General features: G+C 44.6%; 1 protein-coding gene across 1 annotated transcript in view; it reads left to right on the top strand.

The window, feature by feature from the left end:
- The window catches only part of LOC122667865 (protein PIR), a 120972-nt gene that overhangs the window by 73126 nt on the left and 27574 nt on the right, over positions 1-20272 (top strand). The window contains exons 17-19 of the mRNA XM_043864313.1: positions 12573-12692; positions 12791-12934; positions 14511-14660. Coding sequence (XP_043720248.1) covers positions 12573-12692; positions 12791-12934; positions 14511-14660 — 414 coding nt within the window. The remainder of the gene's footprint in view (positions 1-12572; positions 12693-12790; positions 12935-14510; positions 14661-20272) is intronic.

The following is a 20272-nucleotide window of genomic DNA, read 5'->3' as shown; positions in this document are numbered from 1 at the left end:
GGTTGACTACCTTCCCAAGGAGCTATTTCACCTACTTCAACAGAGCATGTTCAGATCATGCGCCCATCGGGCTTTCTTTCATTGTTGCTGGGCAGCAGGCTTTCTCTTCCTTCAAGTTTCAACAGATGTGGCTCAGGCATCCAGACTTACATGATTTCATCAAGGACCAGTGGGCCCGGCCAGTCTCTGGTTCCCCTCTCTATGTGTTGTTTTTGAAGTTAAAGTTCCTTCGTAGTGTGCTGCGAAAATGGAATAAGGAGGTCTTTTGCAATATACACCAGAAGGTGAGGGACCCAGAGGACTCGGTGTGCAGAGCGGAGGTTGTTTTTGACCAACAAGCCTCTGATGAGTCCAGGGAGGCATTGGTGGCAGAGCGGAGGTTGTTTTTGACCAACATCCTACAGGAGGAAATGTTCTGGAGGCAGAGAAGTCCAGGGTGACCTGGTTAAGGGAGGGGGATCGAAACACTAAATTCTTTCACGCTATGGTGAATGTTCAGAGGAGGCAGGCTTGTATCCAGAGAATCAAGGGGGGGAATGGAGAGTGGATACGGACCGTGAGGGGATCCAAGAGGAGGCGGTGCGGCATTTCTCTGACATCTTTACTTCTCAAGGCTGTGTGGTGGATGTTGATCTGCTGTTAGTGGTTCCTAAGGTTGTCTCTGAGGCTGATAATGAAAGACTCCTAGTGTGGCCCACGCTGGAAGAGGTCAAGGGGGCTGCTTTCTCCTTATCTTGCGAGAGCGCACCTGGTCCGAACGGCTTTTCTGGCTATTTTTTAACCTCGTGCTAGGATATCGCGGGTAAGGAGGTTTGGGCTGCGGTCCAAGACTTTTTTGTGGGAGGGGAGCTACCCAGGAGCTTCACCTTTGCAAACTTGGTCCTCATCCCTAAGAAGGAGAACCCCGAGGTAATGTCTAATCTCCGTCCTATTAGTCTCTGTAATTTTGCTTACAAGATTATTGCCAAGATCTTTGCTTCCAGGCTGGCAGGTATCCTCCCTTCATTAATCGTAGAGGATCAAGGAGCGTTTGTGCAAGGAAGAAGTATTCATGACTCCATATCCATTGTGCAAGAAGTGGCCCAGGACATCAACAGGAAAGCCAGGGGGGCTAATGTTATCCTTAAGCTGGACATGGCGAAGGCCTGTGATCGCCTGGAGTGGGTCTTTCTCTGGCAGGTCCTTGCCAAATTTTATTTTAGTGACGCCTGGATCAGTTTGATTAAGAAGATGGTTGTCAACTGTTGGTTCTCTATAGTGCTTGGGTGCAAACAATCCGGTTTTTTCAAATCTTCTAGAGGGGTGCGACAAGGTGACCCCCTCTCTCCAACTCTTTTTATCATCGCTGAGGAGGTTCTTAGCAGGGGAATTAAACACTTGTTTGTGGAAGGGCATGCTTCCTTTTACAAGCTCCCCAAGAGGATGCCCGGGGATTTCACATTGCCTCTTTGCAAATGACACAGTCATCTTCTCTAGGGCGCTCAAGGGCTCACTTAAACAGATCATGGGTTTCCTTAGCAGGTATGAAGGCTTCTCAGGTCAACTGGTCAATAGACAGAAGAGCTGCTTTGTGTTGAGTGGTTTGGCCACATCAGCTAGAGCCCGCTTGGTTGGAGGGATTACTGGTTTTCCTAGGAAATCTCTCCCTATCACTTACCTAGGAGCACCCCTCCACTCGGGGAGGATGAAGATTTGCTTGTTTGATGGGTTGATTGAGATGATTAGATGCAAGGTGGCAGGGTGGCAAGGGAGGCTGCTTTCTGCAGGAGGCAGGATCACTCTTATAAAGCATGTTCTGTCCTCAATTCCAATTCATGTTCTTGTGACACTGGCACCACCCAAGGCGGTGTCTAGGCGTGTCTACAGTATTTTTGCTGATTTTCTTTGGGGCAGCTCAGAGTGGGGGAAGAGAAAACACTGGGTCGGATGGCATAAAGTGTATAGGCCAGTTGAGGAGGGAGGGCTGGGGATCAGACTGCTGGAGGACGTTGGACTCTCGCTTAGGGTCAAAGGCCTGTGGAGGGTGCTAGGGGAGCGCTCTATTTGGAGTGATTTTTTCAAAGCTAAGTTCTTTAAAAATCAGCATGTCGTTCTATCAGAGGCAACTAAAACAGGCTCGAAGTCTTGGAGGCACACTTTAGAGCACAAAGAGGTCCTTTTAACTAATTCCAGGTGGCTGCTAGGGGCAGGTAATATTCTCTTCTGGCTGGACAACTGGACGGGTTTTGGTCCGCTAATTGACACTGTAGACAATGGTCTGGAGGTTGATGTGGGGCTGTGGGTGAAGGATGCCTTTCGCGAGGACGGTACCTGGAAGCAGGAAGTGTTGGACAACATTGATTCTGAGGCCATTAGAGAGTATATTTCGTCAGGTTCTTTTTTCTTGTCGGATTGTGAAGATGTGCTGGTTTGGACTCTCTCTAGTAATGGCTTGTTCTCTACCAAGGCGGTTTGGAATGTTGTGCGGGGTCAGTCACCAACAGTTTCCTAGGCGAAGTGGATGTGGAATAGCACGCTCCCGGTGAAGATGGGCTTCTTTTCTTGGCAATTTCTGAATGGAAGGATACCTACAGATGACTCTCTGATGGCGCTAGGTATTCCACTAGCCTCGAAATGTTGTTGCTGTGGTAGGCCCCAGAGGGAGACGACGGACCACTGTCTTATTTCCGGAGGTACGGCGGCTAGAGTTTGGGACCACTTCTCCAGATTGTTTGACATCACCCATCTTCCCACCCAGGATGCGAGGAGCAGGGTCTTATTCTGGCAGGGATTGGCAGGTGGATATGGCCTTAGTGCTTTTATTACTGGGATTCTGCCATCCTTGATCATTTGGGAGCTCTGGAGGGAGAGAAACTTCAGAAGACATGATGACAGGAGGCGGACAGCCAACTCCATTATTGACTGCATCAAAGCCTGGGTGAGGGAGCTGCCCTATCCGGCCAAGGTAGGACCCATGGTTCTGTAAGGGAAATCTTGATTTTATAGTGTCTTGGTCTTACTGTTCCCACCATGAAGAGCAAACGGCCCATCCCAGTTTACTGGTGCCCCCCCTTCTCCTCGGTAAAGTTAAACGTTGATGGCGCTTGTTTTGGTAACCCTAGCCTAGGTGGAGGAGGTGGGATCATTAGAGACCGGAATGGGAAAGCGCTAGCAGCCTTCTCTAATTTTTATGGACCTTGTACCAACTCACTGGCGGAACTCAGGGCGTTGAGGGATGGCCTAAGGTTGTGTAAGGAGTTGGGATTCATGGATGTTGTGATTAACTGTGACTTAAAGGCAACGGTTAGAGCAATTAATCAGTTGAGGTGTAACTTATGGGAAGGATGGTACTACTACAAGGAGATTCAAGAATTATTAGCTACTACTCGGGCCAACATCACTTTTGCCTACCGGGAGAGCAACAGAGCGGCTGATTGGTTAGCCAAGCATTCTTGTCATACAAAGACTTCTTCTGTTTATCGGCCGGAGAGCATTCCGATGGGTCCTTTTCAGGCCATTCTCTGTGAAGACAAGGCTGGTCTTCCTGTCCCATGAAGCTAATGGCTTGCTTGTTTTTTTTTTACACTTGTATGGGGTGGTTAAGTTTTCTTGAGTGGTGTGTTCTTGTCTTGGGTAGGGGTAAGGCGGAATGTCCCCCCCTGTATTCTTTATTATTTGATCATGATTTTAATAAAAGCTTAGAGGCCAGCCCGGGTCCCAGGTAATATTCGGGATAACAAAAAAAAAAATGTCTGTCCAAGTTTTGAAGATCTATTTTTTTCAAGTTCTTGAAGGTTTATTTGGGAGTTGCGTTCATATGTCAAGCTGGATTCTGCTGCAACTTAGTTTTTTCCCATTTTGTTCAAGTTGGGCATTAGTACCTTGCATGCGCCAACTTAAGGGGGAGTGTTAGCATTATTAGGAGTTCTTTTTTTCTTTAGTTCAAGCTGGATCTTCTTTCTTTACCTATTTGTATAATCCTGCTTGAGGGGGAGTGTTGGAATATGTAATCCAGAATACGGTATTCTGGTCTTTTTGGGGTAGTTTTATTCTTCTTATGTTATTAAGTGTAAGTGGGCTATGTGGGTTTTAGTCCCACATCGCCTAGTTTAGTCTCTTTGTAATTACCCCTCTATTTATAGGGCTTACCTATCAATGAATATAACATTCTAAGCTATTATTTTCTCTCCTTCTCTCTTTCTAACCCACGATTCTGCCAACAAGGGGGAGTGTTAAATTATGTACTTCAGAATATTTGGGTTTTATTTTTAAGTGTAGCCGATTCCCTTAGTAGAGTCAGCTGCAGTAGGGTACTAATGTCCTTTGTACTTTATTCTTCAATTATAAATAAGAGGCTTGGGGTGATCATAAGATCGTTCAAGCATTACGCCCTAATTTTTTATTTTTTTTTTTGGATGAATAAATAATTCAATTACGAAAGGAAGAAAGAAGGGGGGGGGGAGGATACAAGCAAAACCAAAACAAGCCCTACCAAAAGGCAAGGACAATACAAATGGGCCAAAGCCCAACAAAGAACGCGCACTAAAAGGAAAGCAATACAAACAACCCAAGAACCAGGCCCATCACAAAGGAGGCCAACTATCCCAGATGAATGGACTCACAACTGAGAGCGCAATTCCTAATATCCAAATTGAAAGGCGGATCCATCTCCGGGCCGTGAAGGGAGTAATAAATTACGCCCTAATTGTTCTGTTAACAATCAGGAAATGGACCTCCAACTCCCGGCCTCTTCGTCAGATTGGGATTCCATTTCTTTTAACATTAATGCCAAGTTTTCGACTGTCTCCACTTGTCCTGACACCCCAAGGAACAGGCTTATTGTTGTATCCTGAGGTCTCTCTTCTTCCCCCTCCCTCTTTTGGTTGAGGATTGGGATTTTTGTATATTTGTGTATTTTTTATTCTCCCTCCTTTGGGGGCTTTTTTATTCCTCTTCTCTTTGGTAATGAATTTTTTATGCACCCAAAAAAAATATTCATGAAATGTCATTATGGGAGTCTGTTGTACATGAATATTGTGCTTGTCACCTCTCTGTGCTTTCCTAAACTCCTTTGAATTCTTCTGATTCTATCATTAATAATTTTGAGTTTAATGCTCCATGCTTTGCACATATATTGCTTGTTTGACAATGTAGAAAATTGTACTCTTATTTACAATGAAAAAAAGAACTAGCATTAGGGATTGTTATCCCTCAATATGTTTTTGCATCTTCATCTATTATAAACAAAATTAAAAACAGAGAGAATAGAAACACTGAATGGATGGTGATATCATATAATCAGTGAAAATAAAGTGCACCAATTTCAAAAGTGATTTATAGAAAAAATTATTATTAGTTTCAGTAGTTAATTTGAGTTTGAGAAGCTATGCTTAATTTGTTGGCAATTTAATTGGAGACTGAATTTAGTTGTATTTTGGGTCATAATCTAGTTCTCTCCCAAGTCTTTAGTTAGTTGGGATGTTTCTTAGTAGGTTGTTGGATAGTGTCTTCATTGCCAGTTCTTGAGACTGTACAAAGGGCGTACCCAGTGCACGAGGGTCCCACCATTGCAGGGTCTGGGGAGGGTCATAATGTACGCAGCCTTACCCCTGCTTTCGCAGAGAGGCTGTTTCTAGACTCAAACCTGTGACCACTTGGTCACAATAGCTTAAAGGTTGCTCCAAGGCCCGCCCTCTTCTTGAGACTGTACAATAACCACTATCTGGTTAGCCATAAAAAAGTTTGATTAATTTACCTGAGATTTGATTAGGCGGGTCCCCTACATCCGATGCTTAAAAATATAAGGCATAACCTGGGTTTGCCTGGCCCGTGGACCAAATCTCCAGCCAAAGTCTTGGAAGGGCTTGGCATGGAACTGAATCTTGGTTCAAGCTATAGTTTGCGGTGGGTTCACATTAACCTTTTTTTTTTTTTTTTAAACCCAAATATTACCTGGGACCCGGGCTGGCCCCTACGGTTTTATTAAAAACTAATAAAGTAATAAAGAATACAGGGGGGGACATACCGCCTTACCCCAGCCCATCACAAATAGAGTACTCACCACTCGAAAAATAACTATCCCTCCCCTACAAAGAAAGAAAGAAAAAATTAATTCCTTAAAACTGGTAATCCAACTTTGTCTTCCCGAAGAATGGCCTGTAGCGGACCCAAAGGGATGCTACCAAGCTGAAATCTGGTCGATGCCTCAGTATCACAAGAATGACTGGCCAACTAGTCTGCTGCTCTATTGCTTTCCCGATAGGCAAAGGAAACACAGGCCCTGGTGTGTACCATCAAGTCTTGAATCTCCTTGAAAAGATACCATCCTCTCCACAAACTACACCTCTTCGAATTAACCACTTTGACAGTAGCCTCAGAGTCGCAATTGACCACCACATACAAAATTCCCATCTCCTGGCACACCTTAAGCCCATCCCTTAATGCCCTCAACTCCGCCATGGAATTAGTGCACGGGCCATAAAAGTTAGAGAAAGCAGTCAGAATCTCCCCTTGCCGGTTCCTGATAATCCCTCCCCCACCGCCCAAGCCCGGGTTTCCACGACAAGCACCATCCACATTCAGTTAAAAGAGATAAACGGGGGGCACCAATACACCGGAATCGATCGCTTCCGCCTGGGGACAAGTAGAATCAAGCCAAGACACTGTAAAATGAGACCATCTCTGGTAGAACCCTGATTGCCTATCTTGGGCGAATAGTGAAGCTCTCTCACCCAAGATTTGATGCATTCTATAATGCTGCTAGCTGTCCTCTTCTTCTGCCCATGTCTCCTATTGTTCCTTTCCTTCCACAGCTCCCAGATGACCAAAGATGGCAAAATCCCTGTAACATAGGCACTAAGGCATTGGCTGCCTGCCAACCCCTGCCAAAGTAGAACCCTACTTCTTGCATCTTGGGTAGTGGGTAAGGTAATGTCGAAAATTCGTGAAAAATAGCGCTACACTCTAGTCGCCATTCCTCCTGCAACAAGGCAATGGTCGGTCGTCTCCCTTTGAGGAATTGAGGGTTCCCACAACAGACACATTTGGATGCCAGAGGGATGCCTAACGACATCAATGAGTCATCAGTTGGAATCTTCCCATTCAACAGCTGCCATGAGAAGAAACCCACTTTCACTGGTAGAGCTTGATTCCAAATCCACTTCGCATATGGCTCCGCTACTGCCCCATCTTGCACTTCCTGCCAAACCGCCTTGGTAGAGAACCGACCGTTGCTTGACAAGGTCCAGACCAACACATCCTCTCTGTCTGATAGGAAAAAAACATCTGCCGAGATGCTCTCTCTAATGGCATCAGAGTCTATACTGTCTAGCACCTCCTGCCTCTAGACCCCTGCCTCCCCAATAGCATCCTTCACCCGCAGCTCCAAATCCACCACTAGCCCATTATCCACAGTGTCAATAAGCGGCCCATTCCCCGACCAGTTATCTAGCCAAAAGAAAATGTCCCTAGCTCCTAGTAGCCATCTGGAATTGTGCAACAGAATATCTTTGTGCTCCAAGGTGTTCTGCCATGACCTGGACCCCGTCCCGGCCACCTCAGATAGTGTTATCTGTTGGTTTTTGAAGAACCTTGCCTAAAAGAAATCACTCCAAAGTGACCACTCCGTTAGGACTCTCCACAGACCTTTAAGCCTGAGAGAAAGGCCTACCTCCTCCAGCAGTCTAATCCCCAAACCTCCTTCCCCTAGCGGCCTGCAGACCTTTTGCCAACCAACCCAGTGCTTTCTCTTCCCCCATTCCGAGCTTCCCCAAAGGAAATCAGCAAAAACACCATAAATTCGCCGAGTAACCGTTTTAGGTGGCGACAGAGTAGCAAGAACATGTATAGGGATCGTGGATAGCACATGCTTTAACTGAGTGATTCTACCTCCTGTGGACAGCAACCTTCCTTGCCAGCCTACTACTTTGCATCTAATTTTATCAATCAGTCCATCAAACAGGCAAATTTTTAGTCTTCCCGAGTGGAGCGGTGCACCCAAGTAAGTGATTGGGAGAGCCTTCCTTGGGAAACCTGTGATTTCCCCCACTAGGCGGGCCCTGGCCGGGGAAGCCAAACCACTCAAAACAAAACCACTCTTCTGCCTATTTACAAGCTGACTTAAGTATCCTTCGTATCTTCTGAGGAACCCCATGATCTGCTTGAGGGAACCCTTCTGCGCCCTGGTGAAAATAATTGTGTCATCTACAAACAAGCAATGAGAAACCCCTGGGCAGCCCCTTGAGAGCTTGTAGAAATCAGCATGCCCCTCCGAAAACAAATTCTTTATGCCCCTGCTTAGAACCTCTTCAGCTATAATGAAAAGGGCCGGTGAAAGAGGATCTCCTTGCCTCACCCCTCTAGAAGACTTGAAAAAGCCAGATTGCTTACCCCCTATCACTGTTGAGAACCAGCAATTCACCACCATTTTCTTAACTAGGTTGATCCAAGCATCACAAAAACCAAACCTGGTGAGCACCTATCAAAGGAATACCCATTCTAACCGGTTATAGGCCTTAGCCATGTCTAGCTTCAGTATGACATTGCCCCCTTAGTTTTTCGTTGATATCCTGGGTTATCTCTTGACAATGGAGATAGAATCATGAATGTTTCGCCCGCACAAACGCCCCTGTTCTTCCGCTATGATAGAAGGAAGGATACTGCTCACCGTTGCAAAGATCTTTGCAATAATCTTATAGGCAAAACTGCAGAGACTAATGGGACGAAGATCAGACATTACCTCGGGATTCTCCTTTTTGGGCATGAGCACTAGGTTGGCGGAAGTGAAGCTCCTGGGCAACTCTCCACCAGTAAAAAAGTCCTGGACCGTCGCCCCAACATCCTTGCCCACTACCTCCCAGCAAGCAGTGAAAAAATGTCCCAAAAACCATCTGGACCCAGCGCGCTGTCACAAGACAAAGCAAAAACCGCCCCCTTCACCTTGTCCAAAGAGGGCAATCCAAGGAGCATAGCATTATCGGCCTCAGAAATAGCCTTTAGGATCACCGCCAGGAGATCCTCATCCACCACACAGCCCTGCGTGGTAAAAATTCCTGATAAGTGCCTCACCGCCTCTGCCTGAACCCCTTCCGAATCAGAAATCCACTCACCATCTCCCCCTTTAATTCTATGAACGGCGGCCTGCCTCCTGCGAACATTTACCATAGAGTGGAAAAACTTCGTGTTGCGGTCCCCCTCCTTCAACCAAGTGACCCGGGATTTTTGCTTCCAGAATATCTCCTCTTGAAGTAGCATCTCTTGAAGGTGTTCCTTAGCAGTCAAAACCGCCTCCCTGGACTCCTCAAAGGCTTGCTGGTCAAACACAACTTTTGCCCTGCTCACAGAGTCTTCCGCATCCCTGACCTTCTGATGGATGTTGCCAAACACCTCCTTATTCCATTTTCGAAGCGCACCTCAAAGTAACTTTAATTTCATAAAAAGTACAAACAGAGGCGAGCCCACCACCGGTCTGGCCCACTGGTCCCTAATAAAGTCCTGGAAGCCTGGGTGTCGAAGCCACATTTGCTGAAATTTAAAAGTAGAGAAGGAGTGTAACCCAGCCATCTCGAAGGAAAGACCGAGTAGCGCATGATCCGAGCAGGTCCTATTAAAATGGGTCACGGTGCTCCTGGGGAAGGAATTCAGCCAAGAAGAACTAACAAGAAATCTGTCCAATCTAGCTAGCACCCTGCTTGCCCCAACTTGATTATTCGACCAGGTAAACAAATTTCCAACATATCCTGCATCCACCAGGCCAGCTCTACTCACAAAGGACCCAAACTCATCAAGAGATTGCGAACACGCCGGTCTGCCCCCCAGCTTCTCCTCTGGTGCCAACACCACATTAAAGTCTCCACCCACTGCCCAAGGGAGAGAGACCCCTCCCGAGAAAGCCTCTAGCCAATCCCACAAAACCCTTCTCTCCATGGCTAAGCCACAGGCATGGACAAAAGTAACAAAGAACCGCCCCCTGCTGGCCTCTTCACATTCAAAAGTAATAAACTGGTCATGTTCCTCTACCAACCTGACTTTGAGGGTAGCCCTCCAGAACACCCAGAACCTGTCAGACACATGTAGCTCATCCAGCCCAATCTTCCAAAATACATATCGCGCTTTACGCACTTGAGCTTTTGGTTCCGCAATAGCAACAATATCCACCTTGTGCAGACACACCAATGATTTCAGTCGCCTAATCGTAGGCTTATTACCAACCCCCCGGGCATTCCAAAAAGCACAACTCATTAGAAACTGTTCCCGTGGGCAGCAGACGATCGCATCGATCTTGTTACTCGTCTTTGTTCTCCTCCTCTGTTATGCTCCCCCTGTCTTGTCTTCTTTATCTTCTTCCTTTTGTACATATGCTCTGCCCCAAGAAATGCCGTTTTTGGATGAATCCGATGCCGCACACGACGACCTGCAGGTTCAGAGGCACTGCCCCCTGGCTCAAGCCTCTCAACGGTGAAACGTACTCTCTCCGCAAGAGTGGCATTGAAAGCCCTCAAACTGTTCAGTACAGTTTCACGATCCAAAGCTGTATCAGACACCCCTGTAGCACAGCTGTCGTCTTTCGAGCCCTGCAGCAGAGCTCCATTGCTGAAATACCGCTGAGCCCTCTCCTCCTCAGACTGCGAGCGAGACCCCTGGGGGCTACTGCCTACGTCCCGAACCACCACAGGCAAGCTCAAAACATCGCAACTGCTACCACCTCCCACATCCTCAACACCTTCAACGCATAATTCTGCTTCATTCACCGCTTCAAGAGGGCCATCTTCCTCCCCAAACTCCGTCTGACGCACCACCAAAGATCCACCGCCCTCCCTGGCTTCATCAGCCACCACACAAGGTGGCGTCTCCTCCTCCGCTGCCTGGGCCGTGCCTCTCAACGCAGAACCTGGGTTCTTTCCCTGAAGCGCCTGCAACTGTCCCCTCTCTGTACTAGCGTGCCGCCCTCCAACGACAGGCATAAGCCCATTGGCCCCCTGCCCAACTGCAGCCCTCCAGCGACCCCTCCTCCTTTGAGAACTCCCCACCACAGGCTCTCAGACAGCATCAGGAACAACACGCGAGGAGCCCTCACCCCTTGGGATGAAGACGCCCGCAACATCTCTGTCGGCAGTAACATCCTCAGCGATGGCGTCGCCGGCAGCACCTTCCACCCCTGGAACAGTTGCCCTTCGAACCGCACGCCTGCAAGCAAAGGACCTGTGGCCAAGCTTCGAGCAATTGTGGCAGTAATCAGGTTTGTTCTCATAAATAATTTTCTGGTAGAAGCCCGATGCTCCACAACCAATCCAGAGCTTCGAAGGGAGATCCTCTCACAAGTCCACCTCCACACAGACCCTCGCCGCCACAGTCCTTGTGCAATTAGCTGTCGCACCATCAACACGCAGCACCCTCCCAACTGCCCCCGCAATAGAGACCAGGATTCCCCTGGTACAGATTAACTGGGAGACCTGGAAGAGACACCCACACTGGCGACAGCGGTGATTCCCACCCAGAGACGAAGTCGGGAGACCATCTCATAAATCTGAAAAGAAATCCCTGAATGTGCACTTGAGCCTTCTACCACACCTTGACGAAATCGGCCTGAAGAGAAAATCGAAGCAGTACATGTCTTGGATCCAAAGCCGAGACAAACACATCGCCATGTAAGAAAAAGGTTTTCTGAAGATGATCTCTGATTTGGTAGAGCACAGGCTTTCCGTAACTGCACTTAGCCACTAGCGTGGTTGCAAACGCCCTCTCAGAAATGTCAAGTTCTTCTTTGGAGAAGAAATAGCAGGAACTCCAAAATGCGATGTAGGCTTCTTGATATCCACATGGACAGGTGGCAGCGCTGTTGATCTGGTAACCACAGAGGCATACGAAGCAGCCCCACACGTAGCAGAAACAGAGAGAGGTGGAGGATCAGGGGGGCGGGCCTCCCTAGATGGGGGGACCGCCATGACAGAAGCACGAATCCCAAAACCTAATCTGCGCCTCCAGAGCCTATCCTACGCACCCAATGCATGAGTTTAGAATCGATTGATGTTTTTTTAGGGTTCACATTCACATTAACCTTGCGCAGCACATCTATGAGATATCTAATTATGTTCAGTTAATGAGGCCCAACTCCCGAACTTATGTTGATACACCAAAAATATTTGGTACCATGAACAATAGATATTATTGCAAAGCCGGATTGAATCATGGTGAGACAGAATAAATGATGTGAAATGAGTGAAACAATTCCAGATACGTCTCGCAAATTGCAAATGGCAAATAATAGCCATAGACTATGTCATATGCTATCTTATTAATTATTTTCCGAAAGGCATGTACAGCTCACCTCAAGTGAGGTCTAAGGAACCATGAATTCTTGGGGTCACTTGCCTCATAAATCTTAAATGAATTTCCTTTTAAAAGGATTTCTTTTCATCTTGTTCTTTCTTTTTCTTATTTATATAAATGTCATATTTTATGTATTTCAAAGCTAGGCCCATTGGCTTACTGCTTATGCCTTAACTTTGAGGTGAGCAGATTGCCGCACTGCACTCCTAGTATTTGAAAATTGTCAAATATTTGTACTCAAATTACCAAGTTTGTTGATGATATAGCTCTTGGGAAGGACCATTGACTTAAGGAGCTTAATTGCTGAACGGATGAACAAATTATTCAGGGAGAACCTTGAGTTTCTGTTTGACCGTTTTGAGTCTCAGGATCTGTGTGCTATTGTGGTGAGTAGTTGTCAAGCTCTCTCTCTCTCTCTCTCGTGTGTGTGCGTGTGTGTGGGTGGGTAGAGAATGAATATTGCTTGTGGTGGTTGTCTTTCCAGGAATTAGAGAAGCTCGTTGATATCTTAAAACATTCCCATGAATTGCTTTCGAGAGATCTTTCAATGGACTCATTCAGTCTCATTTTGAATGAGATGCAAGAGAACATATCTCTTGTTTCCTTTTCTAGTCGACTTGCTTCCCAGGTTTGCCATTCTCTTTAGCATTGATCATTGAAAATTATTTTGAGGCTATTAGTATTGATTTATTTTTGTTAAGGAATTGTCTTTTTATTTACTCTCAAAAGTAACATCAATATGTAATCCATTATATCCAAAGGATTGAAACAATTTTTGCTTGAAGAAGATACTAAAATCTGTTAATGAGAATTGTCGCTTATACTAAATTATTAATTATTTTCATTTTAATAAAACCCTTTGTAATACAAAGTTGTTTAGGAAAAAAATTATTTTCATTTGTATAAAATGGTCTGTTATGGTGGTTGTTTGTAACTTTCTTCAACTGAAAATTTTTTTACATGAAAAAATAAATCTAATTATAGGTTGTGAAGCGAAAATAAAGGGATGTGGATAAAAGGAAGGGAGAAAGAAAGAAAGCAGGAGAATATCAATGCGTTCATTTTCATGTGCCTCTTGACAAGCTTTGTATTCAAAACTGAGATATTTGGTTTTCATCTGAGGATGTGATCTCAATTTTGATCTATTCAAAACTGAGATAATTTTTTTTCCAAATTACCAAAATTAGAAAATAAGTCACTAGCATCAAGTGTTCAAGTGTCTAAGTTTCTGGCACATCTACCTTAAAAATCCTGGTATGTGTGCATATAGTTCGAAATTTTGACCGAAATGTTGAAAAAATAAATTTTGGTAAAATATTTTGGTTACGACAAGGGTCGAAATGAAATGAATACCGAACTTTACATGCGAAATTCACCGTGATTTCACCAAAATATTTCTGTTTTGGCAGGGATCTAAATCCCATTGAAATATGAAATCTTTAACCTTGCGTGTGCATGACATGAGTCACATGATACAAAATACAAAAGACTAGTAAAATAATCCAAAATTTGAATCAATAAACAATAACTTGAGTGAATTTAGAGAAATCAAGATATGGCTGAGTCTTCTTTCCCTCTCTCCCCCCACCCCCCACCAAAAAAAAAAGAAAAAGAAAAAAATATGCATGAAGGTTGATTGACCTTCAATTACTCAGTAGTATTAAATTCATGTACATAATTGCAAGGAATGACTGCAGCCATGTCTGGTGAGGAGTAGGAGGATGATATGGACTCGTGTGGTTAATTATTCAAGTTGAGTGAACATTGACTTGTTTTTCAAAATCTGGAAGGAATACTAGACATTTTGTTTATACAAATCATGAACAATTAAATCTTCTTTTAGGACCTATATCAGCTATTTCATTGCTTGCTGTGGTCTGGGTTTTTAGGCATTAAAAGGCTGCTACTGGTCTGGCCATGCAGTTACTAACAATTTTACTGGCATTTTCATTCCTTGTAAAATTTTATCAAGGTTAATTTATATTGGTAGCTGAGATAATTTCATTTTTTTTTTATTACTTTCACTATTTCACCTAGTAACTATCAGCACATGATTTGATCTTACGTGATCTTTGATTTTTCTTACCAATTAAAAACTGCTGGAAGATAATTTCTGTTCCTAATTGGAGGAATAAGCATACATCTAGTGGGCTTTTCACCCTCTATAACTAGCTGTGAGCTGATCAATTTGTTCCAACTGCCAGGTGTGGGCAGAGATGCAGAACGATTTCTTGCCCAATTATATCCTTTGTAATACTACTCAACGTTTTGTTAGATCATCTAAAGCATCGCTTGTTCCAGTTCAAAAGCCATCAGTTCCCTATGCCAAACCTAACTTCTATTGTGGTTCTCAAGTAAGTGTTCATCTATTAAGAACCACTTTTTGTATGAAGTTCTCTGTATTTTTAAATGTTCAAGAGTTCATCAATTAATTTTGTTGGTTTTCCTAGTTACTGTACATTATGTTTCTCTGCTTATGTTTCAACAAGAACATTTATCAATGAACTCACTGAGCTAATTGTTGAGATTGGCTACGTTACCCACTAGGGGTAACCTAGTCCTAGTTGGCTTTTATTACTTATTTTATTTTGTGTTTTAATTGTTTTATTCCTGTTTTTTCCCCCTATACGATTTCTATTTGGGATTCCTAGTTATAGTGGGAATTCCTTGTAGGAATAGGATTGGGGGGAATTCATATCTTGCTGTAATTTGATTTTGTTATAAATAAGAGGCTGGGGTGATCGATCAGATCATCTAAGCATTAATTCCCAAGGCTGTTAACATGGTATCAGAGCAGGATCTGATCTAAGAACAGCTTTCTCGATTTCTGGTTCTCGCCTTCTCAGTTTTCTCCGTTTTTTTTTTTTTCATTCGATCCCATCTTCCCTCCCCTTCTTCCACTCGATCTTCTTCATTTTTTTTTGGTTTCTTCTTCTGAATTAGGGCAGATCTAATGAGGTGATCTGTTGTTTAGATGCTGCCCTAATTAATCACCTCATCCCTTGATGCTTTAAGAAGCTTTTTGGATCGATAGCTGCTGCACCTTCCTCTGCGATTTTGTTTGGAGTTCTCCCCACCTGCAGATCAGTCTCCTCTATCAATTTGACACTGGTTTGATTATTGGGATCCATTCCTGCAGTTTCAATTGGACAGCTGCTATCACAGAAGCTACTTCATCAACAATCAGTACCATCAATGCAGATTTTGTCTCAGCCTTTGAAGACCTTATATCTGCAGATTTTTCTCAGCCTTTGAAGACCTTATATCTGCAGATTTTTTTCTCAGCACTTGAAGACCCCTAAAACCAGATCGATTACCTTTCTTAGGGTTTTTTTCTTAAACCCTGCTTCTCGGTTTTGGTTTAAGGGCAGCTGGCTGCTATATTCCAGCTTTTGTTTTTGTTACCACAGGGCAGATCTGATTTTTCTGCCTGGCTGAATCATGGGTGACTCAGAGATGACTACTGCTACTTCTGGAGGAGATCAAACAAGGTCTGATTTTCTTCCCTATGCTGCTGCCATTAAGCTTGATGGTACCAACTACTTAATTTGGGCCAGATCATTATCCCTGACAGTGGCTGGTAGGGGACTCACTGGCCATCTTACTGGCACCACCAAACAGCCTACTGAAGAAGGTGCTGCTCGTACTAAATGGGCTGCCAATGATGCAATGGTAATGTCCTTTGTTCTGAACTCTATGACCACTGACCTCTCTAGTCAGTATCTTCTCCTTGACACGGCTACACAAATATGGACAGCTATCAAGGGCACTTATGGTCGTTCAGGTAATGGTGCTCAGGTGTATGAAATCAGGAAGACACTCCAAACCACTACTCAGAAGGAGATGTCTGTCACCAAATACTATGCTGCCCTCAAGTGTTTATGGCAGCAATTGAATCACTATGCTCGGTTTCAGCCTACTACTACTATTGATATTACTGCCTACCACACCAATGTAGACCAATTCCGTGTCTATGATTTCCTGGCTGGCCTCAATGATGACTATGACCCTATTCGGGTGCAAGTTCTTGGACGGGTTCCTTTCCCCACTCTAGAGGAGACCTTTTCTTATGTTCACAATGAAGAAACACGAAGGGCTGCCATGATGATTACTCCTAAAGTTGAGCGATCAGCCTTACAGATCGCTGGCCCCACTTCTGCGTCTTCCGACGTGTTGCTGCTTCTACTACTACTACCAAAGAGCCTAAGTGTGAGCATTGTCACAAACCATATCACACTAAGGCTCAGTGCTGGAAATTACACGGGAAGCCATCTGATTTTGAGGCCAAACGTGGTCGTGCTAAGTCTAAAAATAGAGCCAATCATATTGAAAGTGTAGCTCCAACTCCCATCACGACATTGGTTTCTCCTAGGAAGAACTTCGTGCTCACGTGTCGTATGTTGAACACATCAACTACCTCTACTACGCCTGCTGCCAATTCAGGTTCCTTCTTTGCCTGTGTATTTCTTTTCTTGGTCATTGTGCATCGCATATCCACTCCATGGATCATTGACTCGGAGCTACTTATCACATGACAGTTCTTCTAGCCTTTTTAATACATATTCTCCTGCCTCTGGTAAGGACAAAGTCAAAATTGCTGATGGGTCCCTGTCCTCCATCTCAGGAAAAGGATCCATTGGTTGTTCTCCTTCCCTACACTGTCATCTGTGTTGCATATGCCCAAATTTACAACTAACCTTCTTTCCATTAGCAGTATCACTAAATCCTTGAATTGTAAAGTGACCTTTTTTCCCACTCACTGTGTCTTTCAGGAACTGGACTCGGGGAAGACGATTGGATCGGGTAAAGTGCATGGTGGATTGTACCTACTTGATGGCGATCCTAAACATACTCAGACTTTACCTTCGGCATCTTTCTCCTCTGACTTACATAAATGGCACTCTAGACTAGGCCATCCCCCCTTAGGTACTTTATCAAATTTATTTCCAGCATTAGTTAAAGACTGTAATAAGGAAGACTTTTTTTGTAAGCCTTTTGTCTTGGCTAAACAGACACGTTCAACTTATCCTATTTCTAATAAAAGATCCTCTTCCTTATTTCATATCGTTCATACTGATGTGTGGGGGCCTAGTAAGAAAGCTTCCCTGACTGGCCATCAGTGGTATGTCACTTTCATTGACTGCTATTCTAGGTTCACTTGGGTATAACTTATGCACACAAAAAGTGAAGTCCTTTTATGTTTTCAGCACTTTCATCAAATGATTAAGATCCAATTTAATGCCCCTCTTCAAATTTTGAGGAGTGACAATGGGAAAGAGTATATGGAAGGTCAGTTCCAAAAATACCTTGCTGCACATGGAATCCTCCATCAGACCAGCTGTGTCGACACTCTAGCCCAAAATGGTGTGGCTGAGAGAAAAAACAGCCACCTCTTAGAGGTGGCTAGGGCTCTTCTGTTTGCTCGCAATGTCCCTTCCCTTTATTGGGGGGATGCTGTCCTTACTGCGGCCTATTTAATTAATAGGCTGCCCAGTCGGGTTCTTCTTTCAAAAGCCCCTATTGAGCTATTACTTGGCTCTTTTTCCTTTATAGTCCCACTTAAGGTGTTTGGCTGCGCTTGTTATGCCAGGGATACAAGGTCCCCTGGTAAACTTGACCCACGTAGCCTCCGCTGCATTTTCTTGGGATACTCTGCTACCCAAAAGGGGTACAAATGTTACTACCCTCCATCCCGCCGGACTTTTGTCAACATGGATGTTATCTTTCATGAAAATGTTCCATATTATGTGTCCCCACCTCTTCAGGGGGAGAGTGTTAGTGAAGATGTGCTGACTATTGACTCTTCACCTCCACTTCAGTCTGTTTACCATGAGTCTGAACCAGTTCGGCCTTCCCCTAGTACTTCCCCTGAGTCAGGGGAAGAGGTTCCTATACAGGGGGAGACCATTTCTATTCAGGGGGAGCAAGCTACCCCGGTCCAGACTCCTATCCAGAGGACTATTAGTGAATTTCAGAGGAGGATTGATGCCAGTAATATGAAGACCTATGCAAGGAAACATAAGCAGGTTCAATCAACTGTTGCTCCAGTACCCATCCAATTGCCGAACCCGGATCCAGAACCTGCCTCTCCACCTAGTAATGTTCTTGATTTACTTATTGCTCTTCGCAAAGGTGTCAGAACTTGCACTCAGCATCCCATATCTCATGTCGTTTCTTATGATTCCCTTGCTCCATCCTTCCGTGCCTTTGTTTCCTCTCTTTCTTCTGTTCGTATTCCTAACAATTGGCAGGAAGCTTTATCAGACGGAAAGTGGAAGGCAGCTATGATGGAAGAAATGGAAGCCTTGAAAAAAAATAACACATGGGAGCTTGTGGTTCTTCCACCTGGGAAGAAAACTGTTGGATGTAAATGGGTGTTTGTGGTGAAACAGAAGGTGGATGGCACTGTGGATAGGTATAAGGCACGACTCGTGGCCAAGGGGTTCACTCAGACATACGGCATTGATTACCAGGAAACCTTTGCACCGGTTGCCAAGTTAAATACTGTTCGTGTGTTATTATCTTGTGCAGTCAACCTTGGATGGGATTTGTAGCAGCTAGATGTAAAAAATGCCTTCCTAAATGGAACACTGGATGAGGAGGTGTCTATGGACATTCCACCAGGGTTCTCTTGTGACAGAAACCAAGGAAAAGTATGTAGACTGAAGTGTGCACTTTATGGGCTGAAGCAGTCACCTCGAGCATGGTTTGGGCGGTTCCACAAGGCCATGATTTCTGTAGGCTATAAGCAGAGTAATGTTGATCACACACTCTTTATAAAGAGGGTTGGTGAAAAACTCATTGTTCTTATAGTCTACGTTGATGATATAGTGGTTACTTGCAATGATGGTGATGAGATCAGAAGTTTGAAGACCTTCCTTGGACAAGAATTTGAGATTAAGGATCTAGGGAAATTGCGATACTTTCTTGGGATTGAAGTAGCCAGATCTTCTAAAGGCATTTTTCTCTCCCAGAGGAAGTGTGTCCTAGACTTATTGGCTGAGACCGGGTTGCTAGGCTGTCATCCTTCAGATACTCCTATGGACCCTACTGTTCGACTCAAGGAGAAAGAGGGTGAGCCTGTTGATAAAGGCCGGTACCAAAGACTTGTAGGGAAGCTGATTTATCTTTCACATACTCGTCCTGACATTGCTGTCGCCGTGAGTACTGTGAGCCAGTTTATGCATGATCCCTACTCTTCTCATATGGAGGCTGTTCTTCGTATCTTGCACTATTTGAAGTCAGCTCCTGGAAAAGGAATTCTTTTGTCTACGCATGGTCATCTACGGATAGAAGCATACACTGATGCTGATTGGGCTGGTTCTTCAGATCGCAAGTCTATTTCTGGGTATTGCTCCTTTGTAGGTGGAAATCTTGTCACGTGGCGTAGTAAGAAGCAAAATGTTGTTGCTCGTTCTAGTGCCAAAGCTGAGTTTCGAGCTATGGTACAGGGTATTTGTGAGTTACTCTGGCTTAAAGGGCTGCTATAAGATCTGGGTGCTCCTATTCGTCTTCCTATGATGTTGTACTGTGACAACAAGGCTGCAATCAGCATAGCACACAACCCAGTACAGCATGATCGTACCAAGCATGTTGAGGTGGATAGGCATTTCATTAAACAGAAGTTAGAGGCAGGGCTGATTTGCATTCCCTTTGTGACGTCTACTGATCAACTTGCAGATATCTTCACTAAGGGATTGTCTGGGAAGCTGTTTCATCCCAATCTAGTCAAGTTGGGCATGATCGACATCTTTGCTCCAACTTGAGGGGGAGTGTTGAGATTGGCTACGTTACCCACTAGGGGTAACCTAGTCCTAGTTGGCTTTTATTACTTATTTTATTTTGTTTATGTTTTAATTGTTTTATTCTTGTTTTTCCCCCCTATACGATTTCTATTTGGGATTCCTAGTTATAGTGGGAATTCCTAGTAGGAATAGGATTGGGGGGAATTCATTTCTTGCTGTAA

This window comes from Telopea speciosissima, chromosome 7 (assembly GCF_018873765.1).
Source record: "Telopea speciosissima isolate NSW1024214 ecotype Mountain lineage chromosome 7, Tspe_v1, whole genome shotgun sequence".
NCBI lineage: Eukaryota > Viridiplantae > Streptophyta > Magnoliopsida > Proteales > Proteaceae > Telopea > Telopea speciosissima.
The sequence above is the reverse complement of the archived record's forward strand: the minus strand, read 5'-3'. Positions and strand labels throughout refer to the sequence as shown.